We start from the raw sequence: 15338 nt of genomic DNA, 5'->3' as shown, positions 1-15338 counted from the left end.
TCCCTAGGGACAGCAGTGTGAGACCAATTCTCTCTCATTTTCTCATTATAGATTCAAAGATTTTCTAGGCAATCATAACTGCACAACATCAAGCTCAGAGTCTGTGCCTTAGGCATGCCTAATATCCCTGTGATGCCTACCATGGCCCAGTTTATCTAAACCACGCACAGCCTTTCAGAGTCCGTATTTATGGTACTTTCACATCTCAAAATTGTGAAACAGCGCAAGAGTTTCCAGTGAAGCAGGGATTCCATCATCGAGGCTGAACTCTACTGACCTCTTTTTTCAGATAAATGTTTTGAAAACCAAGAAACACTATTTTTTCCATATGGATGATTGGTGAATCACCTTGACTTTAATATATATTTTAACTTGACATATTATTGCTTAAAAGAAAACAATGATGCTTGATTTGCGCTAACAGGTTCTTACTTTTGGGGTGCAGGCTCCCGCAAAATGGAATTTAAGGGTAACTACTGGCATGAAACCTGCTTTGTGTGCGAGCATTGCCGACAGCCAATAGGAACGAAACCTCTGATTTCCAAAGAGAGTGGCAATTATTGCGTGCCGTGTTTTGAGAAGGCGTTTGCTCACTACTGCAGCTTTTGTAAGAAGGTAAATATCTAAAGGGGGTGAAGTTTGTGAAATCTTCCAAACCGTGGCTTTTTAGCGGCATTATGTGTTTGTAATGAACGGATACTGTTATGTTACATCCGTCTTCTGCACATTCGTGTTAGTTTTGAATTCCAACGTGTTTGAAAGCACTGCCTGTTGCAGTGAGGATGCCCATCTATTTTCATCACCATAAAATTCTACCCAGAACATGAATTTAATGTTCCAAAGGCTCAAGTGATTTGATATTCCAGTTCCATTCACTGCTATTCATGCAAGATTTCACGTATTCTAGTAGAGGGCCCACGTCTCTCTTTGAATATGAAGTATTTCTTAGAAAATTTTTGATCCATTTACTTTCAGAGAGACATAGATTTGTCTCTCAGAGTGACTAAGGAAACCAATTTAAACAGGCTATTTCACTCCTCACGTTATGTCCAAGCAATGTAAACATCTTCTTGGCTTGAAGCTTTTATATTTCTAAAGAGTAGACAGACAGAGGGTGACACTCAAGAGTCCAAAAAAGGTCACTAGGGAAATTCATTAGACAGAAAGAAGACTGAGAATTGCAAGCGGTTTCCTTCACCTCCAGTTCCAGAGCTCCATGTAGGTAGGGCCTTTTAACTTGGACACCCATTCAAAACATATTTTCCAATATGAAAAAAAAAAAAGTTATTTTTTTCAAGTAAACTTGGTCCATTTCTTTTTTTATCCTCTAAGCTTTTATGTGCAAAGGCCACTTATCTCTATCACCTTGATAAAACCTGTCTGTATTCCATAAATATATATTGATGTTCTCAAAGAAATCCTTGACCTGTGAGGCATCATAAGTTTCAAATAACCCTATAGATTGTGATGAGAAAATTTGAATCATGAAAACATATTGGATAAGTACAGTGGTTTCTAAACATTTTTGATCTGCAGGCTATTCTGGCAGATCTCTTAAGACCATTTGCATACTTGCATCTGGACAACTAGAAGTGTCATTGCCATTTCCTACAAATGCGTACACACACACACAGTGATTTTCTACATATATTTAAAATACTGATACTGCATTTGAGGAGGCATCAATAGACTCCAAAGTTACAATTATTAAATTACATTATAATGATGGCTGAAAATTACAATTGAAAGTAACTTGACACAAAACCATCTTATATCCAAAGACTTCCATTAATTTACCAGAAACACTGACTTAGAAAATCACTTTACAAGAAACAGACCCTATGATCCTGTGACAGATGAAGCTCTGAAAAATTATCAATGGCATGCATTTAGAAACAGATGCTGGAAATAAAATGGATAGCCTGATCTCTGTGTTTTGAGGAACAACTAAGTTGGCCAATTTTAGGTTATGTTTCTAAAGGACTTAACACTGAAATATTAATGAGACTTGTGGGAATCATCTTAAAATCATTTGTTGCACACATAATGTAAAGTTTCTGTCAATGCTATGCAGAATCAAGAGAACTTTTCTAGTACATCAGAGCTGAGCATTATCTGGGGCCAAAGCCCTGGCATTTCCCAGGTTAGAGGAGCCTGCCCTATATTTAAGACATGATTTGAAATCACCAAAAAATTTATGAAATGTTTATATTGGGTAGTAGACAGATCTCAACATGCCAGATTATTTTCTGTTTAATTTTTTAAAACCACAAGTCCTTTAAGGAAAGCTGGATATAAATGTTTCTGATCAAGATGATCCAAACTGAAGAAAAACAATTTGTTTCAACCTAAGCCAAAGACCAAATATAAAACAAAGAAAATAAAAACTGTTTGACAACCGGGCCCACAGAACTTTTTTCATAGATTTTATTTTGTGAAACTAAAATGTATTTTCTACCAAAAAGCAAGTAACCTCAAACGGTAGTGCTTTGAATTCAGACTCCACAACTTTCACGTATTCTGCGATTCATTGGCTTTCATCCACTGAGTGCAAAGTCATTACTGCCTTCACTTTGCCAGAGAAGAAACTTGTTCTAAAATCCTGGGATCAATCAGTAGTAAAAACCAGGCTTGGATATTAGACTTGATCTTAGTCTATCTGCCTCTTCAAAAGGAATATAATCACAAGCAAACTACTTTTAATGTTCCAGAATTTCTTCTCCCTAATGAAACAATCTTTGGTGTGTACATCAAGTTTTATTTCGCTGTGAATACAGTTTTCAAGTTTTGAATCTTTTAAGCATTGCCTACTAATCATTTGACCAAACAAATCAAAGGAATCTTGAATTCTGCTGCACCCACTGTAAGGCATTTGAAGTCAGTAGGGAGTATTTTAAATCACTGTAGTTCACACACAGCATTATGTTTCCCATTTACTTATTTAGAATAGTATACTTCTCCTTTACGAAAAATAACTTTCTATCAAATATCTTTAATTTTTAAGATAGTTATTGTAAGATTTTAAAGTATTTTTAGAATAATCTTTTCAAAAGCCTATAGCATAGACAAGTATTTTTTAATTTGTCACAATAGGATGGCTTAGATTAGACTTTACTTTTTCTATATCTAGTTAATTTACATACGAAGAATCCAGGCACCATCTCAGATATCACACTGCTTCAGTCATTATATGACATTTCTATGAACACATGCCAGGTTCCCCAGCTACCCCAGGAGCTCAAGAGCCGTGGATTTGAAAGATGCTATGACTCAAAAATTGCTACACGAGAAAAGTTGTCTAATAGTTTTCCATCTTATTTTTCAATAAAGATATCTCAGCCTTTTAAAAAAGTAGAATCCATGGATTAAACTGGTTTAGAAAATAGATCTTATGGAGGAATAACAAGCATCTCTGCAAAACCCTAGCACATCACACATTAAGGTTCCATGTACAACCAGCACTCATGACTTTGAGCCCTAACACTGAAACCTCACACAGTTGCCCACAGCATCCCTATTTGGGCTAGATACAATATTGGAGTTGCTTTCCAAACATTTTTCCCTTAGTGTTTGTTCATTCATTCAACAAAGACTTGTCAACTGCTTTTCACTGTAAAGTAACCTAGTCTCAGTACTGTGTTCATGGTTAAGCACATGGGCTGTGGAATCAGACTGTGCAGGTTTGAGTGCTAGCTCTGCGTGACCCTAGCAAGTGACTTACCTGCTCTAACTCTCAGTAGTTGTTTATCTTTAAAGGGGAAAAGATAATAGTCCCTGCTGTGTCAGGATGTTGAGAGTGTTAAGAAGAGGTTAAAAACAGGGTTGAAGACTGAAAAAACACCTCGGAAACAGCAGTCATTATTAGCAGGTGGTGGTGGTGGTCAATTCCTTTCAGGGTTGTTACTGCTGGAATAAAGTATTTAGGGGGAAAAAAATGCTTTTTTTTTTAGGATCCTTAAAAGTTATACATGGACATAAGAACACAGCATAGAAAATGTCTTAGCTCTAATAGCAGATCTTTGAAGACCAACAAGAAAGTTAGAGAAAGGTGAGCAAAGGAATCGAGGGCCTATTTCTTTTTCATCTTCCTGACTTCATTATGGCCCTGGTCTCTTTCTGTTCCATTGTAGGAGAAAAATTAGGATCCTTATCCCCAGTTCTATTTAATCCCTATAGCCTCTTGTTTCTCATATTGATTCAAAAAAAAAATTACAGGTAAAAGACCTCCTGACATAATGTGATAGAGTAGCCCAAAGTACCACTTATGGGCACAGAAGAGAATCACAAAAGGTCTGAATTGTCATAACTTCCACTATCATCACCTTTTTTGTGATCCTTTGCCAGGTGATAACTTCAGGTGGGATAACATTTCGTGACCAGCCATGGCATAAAGAGTGTTTTCTATGCAGTGGCTGTAGGAAAGAGCTCTGTGAAGAAAAGTTTATGTCCAGGGATGATTATCCATTCTGCTTGGACTGCTACAACCATCTTTATGCCAAAAAATGTGCCGCCTGCACCAAGCCTATTACTGGTGAGTTCTTCAGTTTAATACAGTCCTATCATGAGACAGTTATGGCTCTGTAAGTGCTAAATGTTTAATTTAGGAAATATAATTTTAAAAATGGTTTCCTTTTGAAGTAAACATGGGTACCTATATATAAATATAAATATTACACAGAACCCTCAAAGCAAGTATAGAGTATAATTAAGGTAGCTATGCTCTGTGGAGGGTAATTAATACTAAACTTCATGGTACTGACTCCACAGATAGTAACAGTTCAGAGGAGAAGGAGAATAAGATGAGTAGGAAAGACGTTCACAAGGAGGCCTGATCTGAGGCAGAACTGTAAGGAGTTGAGTGGGGGAAGGGATACTTATTAAAAAAAATGCTGCCGAATTCAAACAGGGTAAAGGGGACTTAAAATAGGAAAAGTTTTAATTAAATGCAAGTATTGTACGAAAATCTGAAGCTATAATAATTAGAATAGCATAGGTCAGGAATTAATTATACCTCAATTTAAGACGCTTCTAATAAATGTATTATCCTCTTTTCTTTCTATTCACTTACAATACATTTTAATTATGAATAGATGAGATAAAACAAGATAGCATTCTGTTAAAGAAGCAAAATATACGTGACATGATTTGAAAATAATATAAATGGTAAATGGATTTTCAAGGTAAAAAGAGCATTATATTTTCCTCAGAGACTCTTCTAAAATGCTAATCCTTTAGGAAAGGAACGGAAGCTCTCATCACACCTGAGAAACCCAACAGCTATTCTTTCAGGCAATGTGTGGTCACCGAATAACATGGCAGAATTGGACTTCTGTTCTCCATTCCTAGTACTCTTAGGTCATATTTCACTTTTAGCTCAGTTTATATAACATAGAATTAAAGATTATTGTATTCCTTTCCTCCTCCTCAATCTTCAAATATATCACAAAGTAAAACTGAATATTTACTCATCTTCAAATAGAGTTTTGCTGCAAACCCAGCTTGATAGGCTGTCACTTACTTGCAAGGGAGGGAGTTTCCTGGATGAACAGAACACCGTCCTGTTTGTCTGTACAGGGCACCACATTTTTCAGGATCTCACACTGGCCTGTGGGCTATATCTGGCCAGCAAGCATGTTTTGCTTGGCCTGCACTTGTTTGGAAACCACTAATATAAAATCCATCTCTGTAGCCAAAAAGTAAACAAAGAGCCTGCCAGGGGTGAGCGGACTCCCCTCACAGGCCCAGCCAGGTCACCGTCACATGGAGCTGAGTGGCTGGTCCACTGTGTATGGCATGCCCCCTTTGTTCCTTCCATCTTGTCTCTATCACTCAGCAATGTCACCTCCTGAGCCCTTTCAAGGACTTACGTTGGCAATCCTAGACTATAGGGCTCCAAATCTTGGGCTCCTAACCACTCTACTCTCCTGCTTCTATACATCTGGCAACTCCTTCAGTCAAGAGAATAACCCACCATCTCTGCTGTTTTAGTTAGAAATGGGACTTCCAGAAATGCAACAGTAACTGGAGCCCAAAATCTTAGCACAATCTGCAATCACAGCCCAACGGATTCAGTCAATTTATTCTACAACACTTTTCGTGAATTGGCCAGAAAAAAAAGTGGGGGGGGGGGGGGAGGTTCCATGAAGAAGTGAGAAAATTAAACAACTCAAAATGGTTTGAAAACTTTCTAGGAACCCAAATGGCTAATACTGATCTGAAAGCGCCTACACAAGTCCTGAACTTGATGAGTTTCATCTCTGATCCATCACAGATTCATGTGTCTAAGTGATTTTTCTGATGGCGTGTTGCAGTTGAATCACTGAGCCCAGTTTTTTTTTAGGTCAGATAGAAAAAACACATTGTTCTACATGAAGCATAGGGATGATCAGGAACCAATGGTCTGTCCCCAAAGTAATCCAAATGCAGGATATGTATTTAATTTAGGACAATCAGTCTTCTGGTCATTATCTTAATCTTCTCTTAGCTCTGTGATTGAGAGACACCAGAAACTAAATGCTTGCAAAACTTCCATCTCACTTTAATATGTTTGATCTGATTCTTAAATATATATAGGCCTTGTAGAAGTGCTTCTTTTAAATTGAGTTATTTGAACTAATGTGCCATGGGGAAATATACTACCATATATTTATCTTCTGAAAGTTGTACATTCATGCAAATATGTCATCCTAAGAAACTGTTAGAATGTTTTCAAAACACTATTTTAAGTTAACTAAACCTATAAGAAACAAACTCAAGATGTAACTACAATTTTTTCTTTTTTTTTTTACAATTTGATATTTTTTTTTCTTATAAGTAATGTATGTATGGCAATCCCAATCTCCCAATTCATTCCCCCCCAATACCCCTAGCTTTCCCCACTTGGTGTCCATATGTGCTCCTCTAAGATACGATTTACTTTCAAACTTTCTGGGATAAAGGAAGCAGCTTGATCTAGTGGGAAGAGCTCTGATCTAGGGAGTAAGAAATCTTGGTCTTGCCTCTGCCCCAGACTACTGTGTGACACAACTCTCCTCCGAGGTCCTCATTTGCCTTATTTGCAAAATGAGGAGTTAAACAGGATCACATCTTTGCTTTCTTCCATTTTTGTTTATTTTTAGTTAAGTGAGTTTCAAATGTTGATTTCTTCAGAAAGGGATGCTAATGTTCCTGGTTATGTTCTTTAAAAAAGAAAATTCAGACTTAAATTGATAAAGTTAGGAGCATAGGCTCTGAAACCAGATGGCCTAGGATTGAATCCCAGATCTGCCACTTACCAGCTGGGTGATTTGGCAAGAGGTTGAACCTCTCTGTTCGACAATTTCTGTCTGCAAAGTCGGGTTGATGGTAGTATCTACCCCCTGAAGGTGAGGTGAAAACCATATGAAGTAAAGGGCTAAGAATAGTGGCTAACTCATCATCAAGTGCTCAACAAATCCTAGCTCTTATCCTACTGAATTTTCAGGAATAAATGAAGCCAGATAAAACAGGTGTCAAAAGTCTGTTTCCTGGTTGACTTTCTTATTTTAAATGACTCTCATGACCTGAGGGAATAAACATATCCAAAATCAAAACAATTTACAATCATCTTACACGTTGAGTCAGGACTTTCTTATATTCCTGCTACCAGATGCTTATTTTTTATTCTTCTCTGTAAAATTCTAGAAGAATTATTTTTACATTTGCCACCTGTACAAGGCCTAATAATAAAATCAAGAAAACCTCATGTGCATCTAAATGCTGGATGCATAATAATTAGTTTTATGAACAGAGATGATTTATGTATATACAGAACATTATTCTTGCAGTCAGCTTATTAATGTTTTGAATAACATTAAGGGAAATAATTGGTACATTATTGATTTACTCTTATTAGAAAGTAGTGATGACAGCATCATAAATAAGCAAGCTATAAATTTAATCAAGAAAAGTACAAGAATTTCATGTAAATTTATTCCTGAACTAGTAAATTATATGTGAAGACATCAAAAAACATTCCCAGGATGAAGGCAAAAGTTCCTTATCATATCTAAGGAGAATTTATCTGGAATAAAATATTTTTTCACCCTTTTTGCTTCACCATCCCAAATGGAATATTTGAAAATTACATGTGAATCAGCACATGAACTATTTTGGCCTTACTCTTTGGGTGATAAGCAAATCACACAAAGTTCATAGTACTAAGATCACTTGGAGAAAACCTGGAAAATAAAGACTCAAGCCTAGGGCATCCCAACCCCCTTCCCAATCCTTAGAACTCTTCTCTTTTTCCACAACTGCTCAAAATCAGTTCCTTGAACTGTACCCCGGATTCATATTTGGGATTCAGAGATAGAGTCTCACTGAAGACTCAAATTCTCATGCTTTTCTTAGAAAACCTATGGCTCAAGTGAGGCCCAAGTTGAAGTGATACAGGCTGACAAGGCACCTCTTGGAAACTCATCATTGGGTAGCATGGCCTCAGTGGCCAGAGGGATTAGACTCACAGATCTTTGTTGCAAGCCTATGCTGAAGTCACCTCTGAGCAAGGTAATAAGGTCATCACATTAGGCTAGCTACAGGATAGTTTAGATGAAACTCTCTATTTGGGGCTTTTGGAAATTGTATCTTAAACCACAGTATGACCATGGGACTTTATTCTGAATAAAATGAAACATGAAAAAAAGAGGGAAGAGAACTAAAAGTCATTAAAATGTCAAATACCAGGCTGAGAAGTAACATATATTTTATTTTACCTTAACATTGCTTCTAAGTAAACAGGGTCATAAAGAGGGAAAAAATATTCATACTTAGATATGACTGACTTCAAAACCTATACCCTCTTTTCACTGCACTACCCTGTATTTCCTTATGTCTTAGGCAATCCTTAACTGTCTCCAAAAATATGTGCTTTGTATGCCTACTTATGTAGATTATGGAAAAAATTGGCTGAGAATCTGGCTGGGTCTCATAGGAAGAACTTGTCCATGGGTGACATTCCCAAATGGACACAGGTCACTGGGGGCAGCATCCTTTCTTAGGTTACTTGTCTCTACGTGGTCTTGCTCATTGCTGTATCTCCAGTTCCCAGCAGAGTACCGGATAGAATGCTCACTCTATTTGTTGAAAGAATACTCTTTTTCTCCTATTCCTTTACAGGTCTCAGAGGTGCCAAGTTTATCTGCTTTCAAGACCGCCAGTGGCACAGCGAATGCTTTAACTGTGGGAAGTGCTCAGTCTCCTTGGTGGGGGAAGGCTTCCTGACTCACAACAAGGAAATCTTCTGTCGTAAATGTGGCTCTGGGGTGGACACTGACATGTAAAAGGAGACAGTCCTTCCCCACCTGAAATCCACCTTGCTTTTGTTCTCACTAAATCCAGAACTCAACTGACATTGTATTTCTGACTTAATTTTTAGAAAAAATTCATGTAGAGTTTATAGCGGAAGAATTTTTGCACAGTCTGATTAACTATGCTAAAAGAGCTCAAAAAAAGAAAAAAAGCACAGTGTAACCGAAATGAATATATAGTAAGTCACAAAAGCACATTGCCTTGCAAAATACTGCACTCTGCTGTTAGAAATACAGGAAAATATTTCTTTACTGTAATCAAGTGTATTACCTATAACTACAAGTCATGCATGTTATTACTGAAACGAATGTTTTTCAAAACTGCAGAGCAAAAAGGAAATTAAGAGATCAAATTGAAATGCATACATGAGACTAATGTTTGCATTCCTAACTAGCTAGTTATACATACATGATTGGCTGTGAATGGTAGAAGAACAAAAATGATCAGGGAAAACTGATTAGTAATCCTCACATTTAAGTATTTTGTCATTTTATCAGTCTTTTATTGTTCACAAGTACTGACTTTGGAGTTGAAAAACAAAGCTGCAATTTGCCCTCATCCATCCTGCTTCCACAGCTGGTTGGTTACCATATTTAATCAATGGAATCTGAGAATTCCAGACACTATGCCTCTCTTTCTCTGCAGAGATATAAAAGTGTCCTTTCTCCCGAAGGATAGCCAAAGCACAGGTATCGACATATTTTGTATTAAATGCATTTCAAAGCCCTCAGTGATTTTCTTTCTAAATACTTATAGATTCCATGAAAGAAAAGTCTATTCTTTCAAAAGAGCTAACCAGGATAATCATTGTCCCCAAAGGCAAACCTTTAAAGTAAATAGATCATTAAATCATCACTTGTGGAAATGAGTTTTAGGGAAGGGATTGAGTGTTGGAACATGACTTTCATCCAGATATCTAAAGGCATAATAGAATACATAATTAGCTCTGAGCCTCATGCATTTTTGCCTTCCAAAATTACACAGATGATTAATGGGAAGACATAAAAGTGGGCTTCAAAGAAATCTAGTAATAATAAGAACTGAAAAAGAATAATTCACCACTGATAATTCAGGACCTGCAAAGCAGCACAACAGAGCGATAAGGTCTGTAGGTAAGCCCTCCCCACTGTTCCTCCACACCTGTGCTGCCCACCTCACCCATGCCAACCGTGTCCTAGAGCTTCGGTCTCTTGCATGACTGTGAGGAGCATTCTCAACCCTCAGTAGCCATTCTACAAACAAGCCAGTGTTTATTGGTCACAGCCTTAGTGAAAAGCCTATCACCCTGTGTTTAACTTTACACCAGACATCTACTGATGATGACCCTACCTAGGCTGCCCCTGGACAAAATTTTCCACATTATGTGGGATAAATGGAAATCAACCTCTGCTCTCCATGCTCAGTTACCACCCTTGGTTATAGTGTCACTTGGGTGGAGCAATGAGAGGTCACGAGACGAAACCCACATTGACCTGACATTTTTGTAAGTGTCTACTCTCAGATTACTGCATAGCGTTAAAGGCTCTGACTGAAGTCTAATTACATGCTGTGGCTGATTACAGTGATTCAAATAGCATCACAGGAGATTCAATTACAATTGTTATGGAAACACAATTTTTGAAATAGTTTAAAATGCAAGGACATTTGGAGATTAGCTATTTAGAGATACTAATAAAAGGTCAGGTTTCATAGGCTATTTGAAAGGTATAATTGTCCTTTAACAATGCCAAGATATCTTCTCTTATTAACATTGTTAAGTGTAGGCAAAAATATCAATATTTTTCCTGCATTGTTTGAAATTGCACATGTGGAACTAAATATCCCAATTGTTCTATGATCTAGAATATAACGGTGTATCACATATTTAGAAAACCAAGACATTCTGAATGTGTGTAGTTATACAACATGTAATACTGTCTCCATTCATCAATTATAAACAAACATACAAAATGTAATGGTTTTTCTTAAACAACTGGTATTGTTTAGGCATTCTGCTGTGCAGAATGAGGAGTGGTGGTATGAGTAGGCATGTGATCGGGCTTGTGTTCAATCTTTACAATTAAAAATTCACAGAACCATTTCCAAGACAGAGATTTTGTGATCCTTTGATAAGTATAGTTAAGTATATACACTTTCACATGACTAAGCTACCTTCTAAATATGGATTTCTATTTTTAGAAGATATTATTCCTTATTTAGAAGGTAGCTTAGTCATCAAACATTTATTAAACATGTACTGTGCACAGTTACAGCTCAAGCTACTGTGATTCTGGGGTGGTGGGAGAGGGTAGATCAGGGTATGGAAGCGTGGGAATGTTGGATGCAGAGAGCTTATAAAAAGTGTCACTATAGACATAAGATACATATACACAACAACTGAGAAAGAAGACACCATTAGACTGACACACAAAGGTAAAAGTAAAAATCATACACAATATACTGTAGTTGACCTGGGTCAGAAAAAAGAAAACATAAGTGGCCTATCCAAAGACGGAATGGGCTGTCTCAGGAAGCAGCACGCTCCCAGTGATTCAGGGCATGACATCTGCACTGATAGGAAAGCAGTTAGAAGCAAATCCTGTGTGCTAGGAACAGCCAGATGGCTTGGAAGTAGCAGAACAACTATGCCAAAGAGCAAGAAGAAATGGGATTGCTAAATGAGAAAGGGTCAAAGAGAGAACATGAACTCTTAGGAAAAAAGGTTTATATTTAATAGAACAATCAACAGGAAGTTCCTAACTGTTCTCAAATAGAGGAGAAAAAGCATGGCGACAGTGTGTGAGGAACATTGTGCTAATGATCCCGTGCGGCCTAGAACTGAAGAGGCCAAGGTTGTGAAGGTGACGATCTCCAACTGCAGTAATACACTTGGTTAGTGGTCACAGAAGTGAAAAGAGAGAAGAAGCAACAGGTGATACAAGCCAAGAGCTAGAGTTGTTGATATAGATGTGTAAACAAGTCAATGAAACATATATTTTATGTTGTCATATTGGAGTTAGAGATGAAAAAGAAAAATACAGAAAAGAATTTCTGCTTCCATGGTAACAGGAAGGGTGACCAAGGGTTCAATTTCCACTTAATAAAATCATAAACATGTTATATTGGGACAAGCTAGGCCTATTGGTTAAGTGAAGTGTGATAGCACTACAATTTTTGAATTTAAGGAAAAAAATACTTTTTAACCTACTTGGTGTATTGATAGTAATTCATATTTTAAATAGGAAAATAATTGTTATAGTATGTTTTAGATATACTTAAATGAGCACATAAGTTAGTCTCAAATACATTTACAGATGTTTATTATTACAATATTGCCTTTACTTGTTTTACAAATTCTGGTTTTCAGAAGTTTTCTTATGCTGAATACGTTTGCATAGTACATATTTCTCAAATTGTTTTTAGAGATTTATTTTTTACATTAGCTGTGCAGTAAGCAAAATAGGTATGGAATGACTTTGTAGTGTTTCTACTTCTGTTACTTAAGTGGGCATACTGGCTTTTATCTTCACTTCTTTTATCTTCATTTTTGTAACACCTAAATTAAGATGTGTTCAATTATCATTTCAGAGTATTAATACAAAAACAGCATAATTCAATTCTGTCTGACCCAAACAATAATGCCTCCACATCTATGTTCTTTCTTATAGTGATCAAATTTTAAAATATTCTAAGCTAAGAATTATTTTATTTTAATTATTATTTCTGTGATTCTAAAAATATTCTATCAGAAATATCCCACTTCAACTGGATTTTCCTGTTTTGACTAAAGTGGTCTCCTGCTAATTTCTTTTAATATCAGAAAAATATCATTTATATATTAGAGGAATTGTTAAAACTCTTAGTGGTTTTAATCTCTTGTTTTATCGAAAGCAAAATCTGTGTCTGTAACAGACTCCATGAAATTAGCTAATCTACACTATAAGCATTAATTAGGTTCTCTCTAGAGTTACATTAGATGACTAATTCACTTAATGTCAGAACATCCTCCACAAAGAAAGACTTAAAAGAATATCCCTCAAACATTTCTAGTGCATTTTTCAAAATCAGAGGGCTCTGAAATATAATGAAATTCTAATGGGTACTCAAAGGAGAAACTTTTATGTCTTGGAATGGTGGTTTCTTCAATGAGACAGAATATCACTAGAAATTATTCTTGCTGGGGTATTACTTTTATCATAAACCTCTTCCCTCAGAAGCATCAGACCTTTAAATTTTCATTATTCTACGAGAAACATTCCAAGAGTCAGCTGGGATAACTGTAAAGAAATGTTTGGGGAACTTTGAGGTCCTCTTTCCAGGAAGAGGTAAAGGAGACCTAGCAAGACTTAGGTAAAATGTCATAAGATAGATATGACCTAACAACTTCTCAGATGTTACTGTGTTTGGATTCTGTTATGCCAACATAACCAAAGAACACCAAGGAGCAAGGATACCAAGAGACTTCATTTGAACCATCAAACTCAAGAGAAATTAGAAATTAGTCCATCTATCTAGTCATCCTAGATGGTCCTAAAAATGCATCATCTAGAGAGAATTAGAAAAGTTCTTATTCAGAATTCTGAACATTCTGAATTTTCCCAAATGAAAGGGGGCAGATCGAATGTGGGGTTGGAGGAGATAGTTCTCAAATTGGGAATTAAAAAGGAGGGGAAAGAAACGGAAGATTCATGCTCTAGTTTGAGTTTATAAAAGAAATAAAGTTTATGTGTATTTGGAATGCCTGGATTGTGTATCTCTGTGGTTGAGAAAGGAAACAGCTCACTGTGATAGACTTATGATCCATGTCACAGAGAAGCAAAGACTATTTGGGTCAAATATTTTCCCACGAATGGTAATAAACTTATGGAGTGGATGTCCAAAAAGGGTTCTCTGAATGAGGAACATTAATGAGCTCAACAGACATCGACTCAATGACTCAAACAGTGACATTAAATGCTATTCCCACCACATACAACAACAAAAATTAGGTTTGACATTTACGGAAGTCCACACACTGAATCCCAAAGGCTCATTCTTTCTTTATACAAATGACAGCCTATCCCTGATTTGTCTCTGTAGCATCTTTTATGAAACTGTTTATCCAAAAACTCTAATCCAAGGAAATAAATGAGGGAGTATGGATAAAGAAGAAATGAAGAAAAAAAGTGATGATAAAAAATTAACATTCTTGAAAAAAATAGAAAATTAAATTGATTTTTAAAAATATTTTCCCTACTGTATAATAAAACATTTTCAAAACCACGAGGCAGTTGAAGAAAGCAAAATAAATGGACAAAAGAAAATTTTTGATAAAATTTTTGACAGAACTACAATTTGGTATCTATCACCCCCTCAAGGGAAGATTACTCTCAAATGCCACCAACAGATACATGGTCGCCAAAGTCAATAATACTTACAATAGCCAGGACGTGAAAGCAATCTAAATGCCCATCAACAGATGGATGGATAAAGAAAATGGGGCACATATATACAATGGAATATTAGCCATAAAAAGGAATGAAATTGTGTTATTTGCAGTGAGGTGGATGGACCCAGAGTCTGTCATACAGAGCGAAGTAAGCCAGGAAGAGAAAAACAAATACCCTATGCTAACTCATATGTGGAATCTAAAAAAAATGGTACTGATGAACCCAGTGACAGGGCAAGAATAAGGAAGCAGATGTAGACAATGGACTTGAGGACACGGTGGCGGGGGGGACGAAGGGGAAGCTGGGATGAAGTGAGAGAGTAGCATTGACATATATACACTACCAAATGTAAAACAGATAGCTAGTGGGAAGCTGCTGCATAACATAGGAGAGCAACTTGATGATGGGTGATGACTTAGAGCGCTGGGATAGGGAGGTTGGGAGGGAGTCGTGGGAGGGAGGGGATAGGAGGGAGGGGATATAGGGATATATGTATAAATACAGCTGATTCACTTTGGTGTACAGCAAAAACTGGCACAATACTGTAAAGCAATTATATTCCAAGAAAGAGATAAAAATAATAATATTCACCTTCCAATGCTA

The 15338-nt window shown here is 36.7% G+C and overlaps 1 protein-coding gene across 1 annotated transcript in view; it reads left to right on the top strand.

Moving 5' to 3' along the window:
- FHL5 (four and a half LIM domains 5) overlaps positions 1–9360 on the top strand; it is a 40507-nt gene extending 31147 nt beyond the window's left edge. The window contains exons 4-6 of the mRNA XM_057739674.1: positions 446–615; positions 4345–4531; positions 9136–9360. Coding sequence (XP_057595657.1) covers positions 446–615; positions 4345–4531; positions 9136–9299 — 521 coding nt within the window. The 3' untranslated portion in view covers positions 9300–9360. The remainder of the gene's footprint in view (positions 1–445; positions 616–4344; positions 4532–9135) is intronic.
- The last annotated feature ends 5978 nt before the right edge of the window (positions 9361–15338 follow it).

The sequence above is a fragment of the Hippopotamus amphibius genome, chromosome 6, assembly GCF_030028045.1.
Source record: "Hippopotamus amphibius kiboko isolate mHipAmp2 chromosome 6, mHipAmp2.hap2, whole genome shotgun sequence".
Taxonomy (NCBI): Eukaryota; Metazoa; Chordata; class Mammalia; order Artiodactyla; family Hippopotamidae; genus Hippopotamus; species Hippopotamus amphibius.
This window is presented reverse-complemented; position numbering and strand designations above follow the sequence as displayed.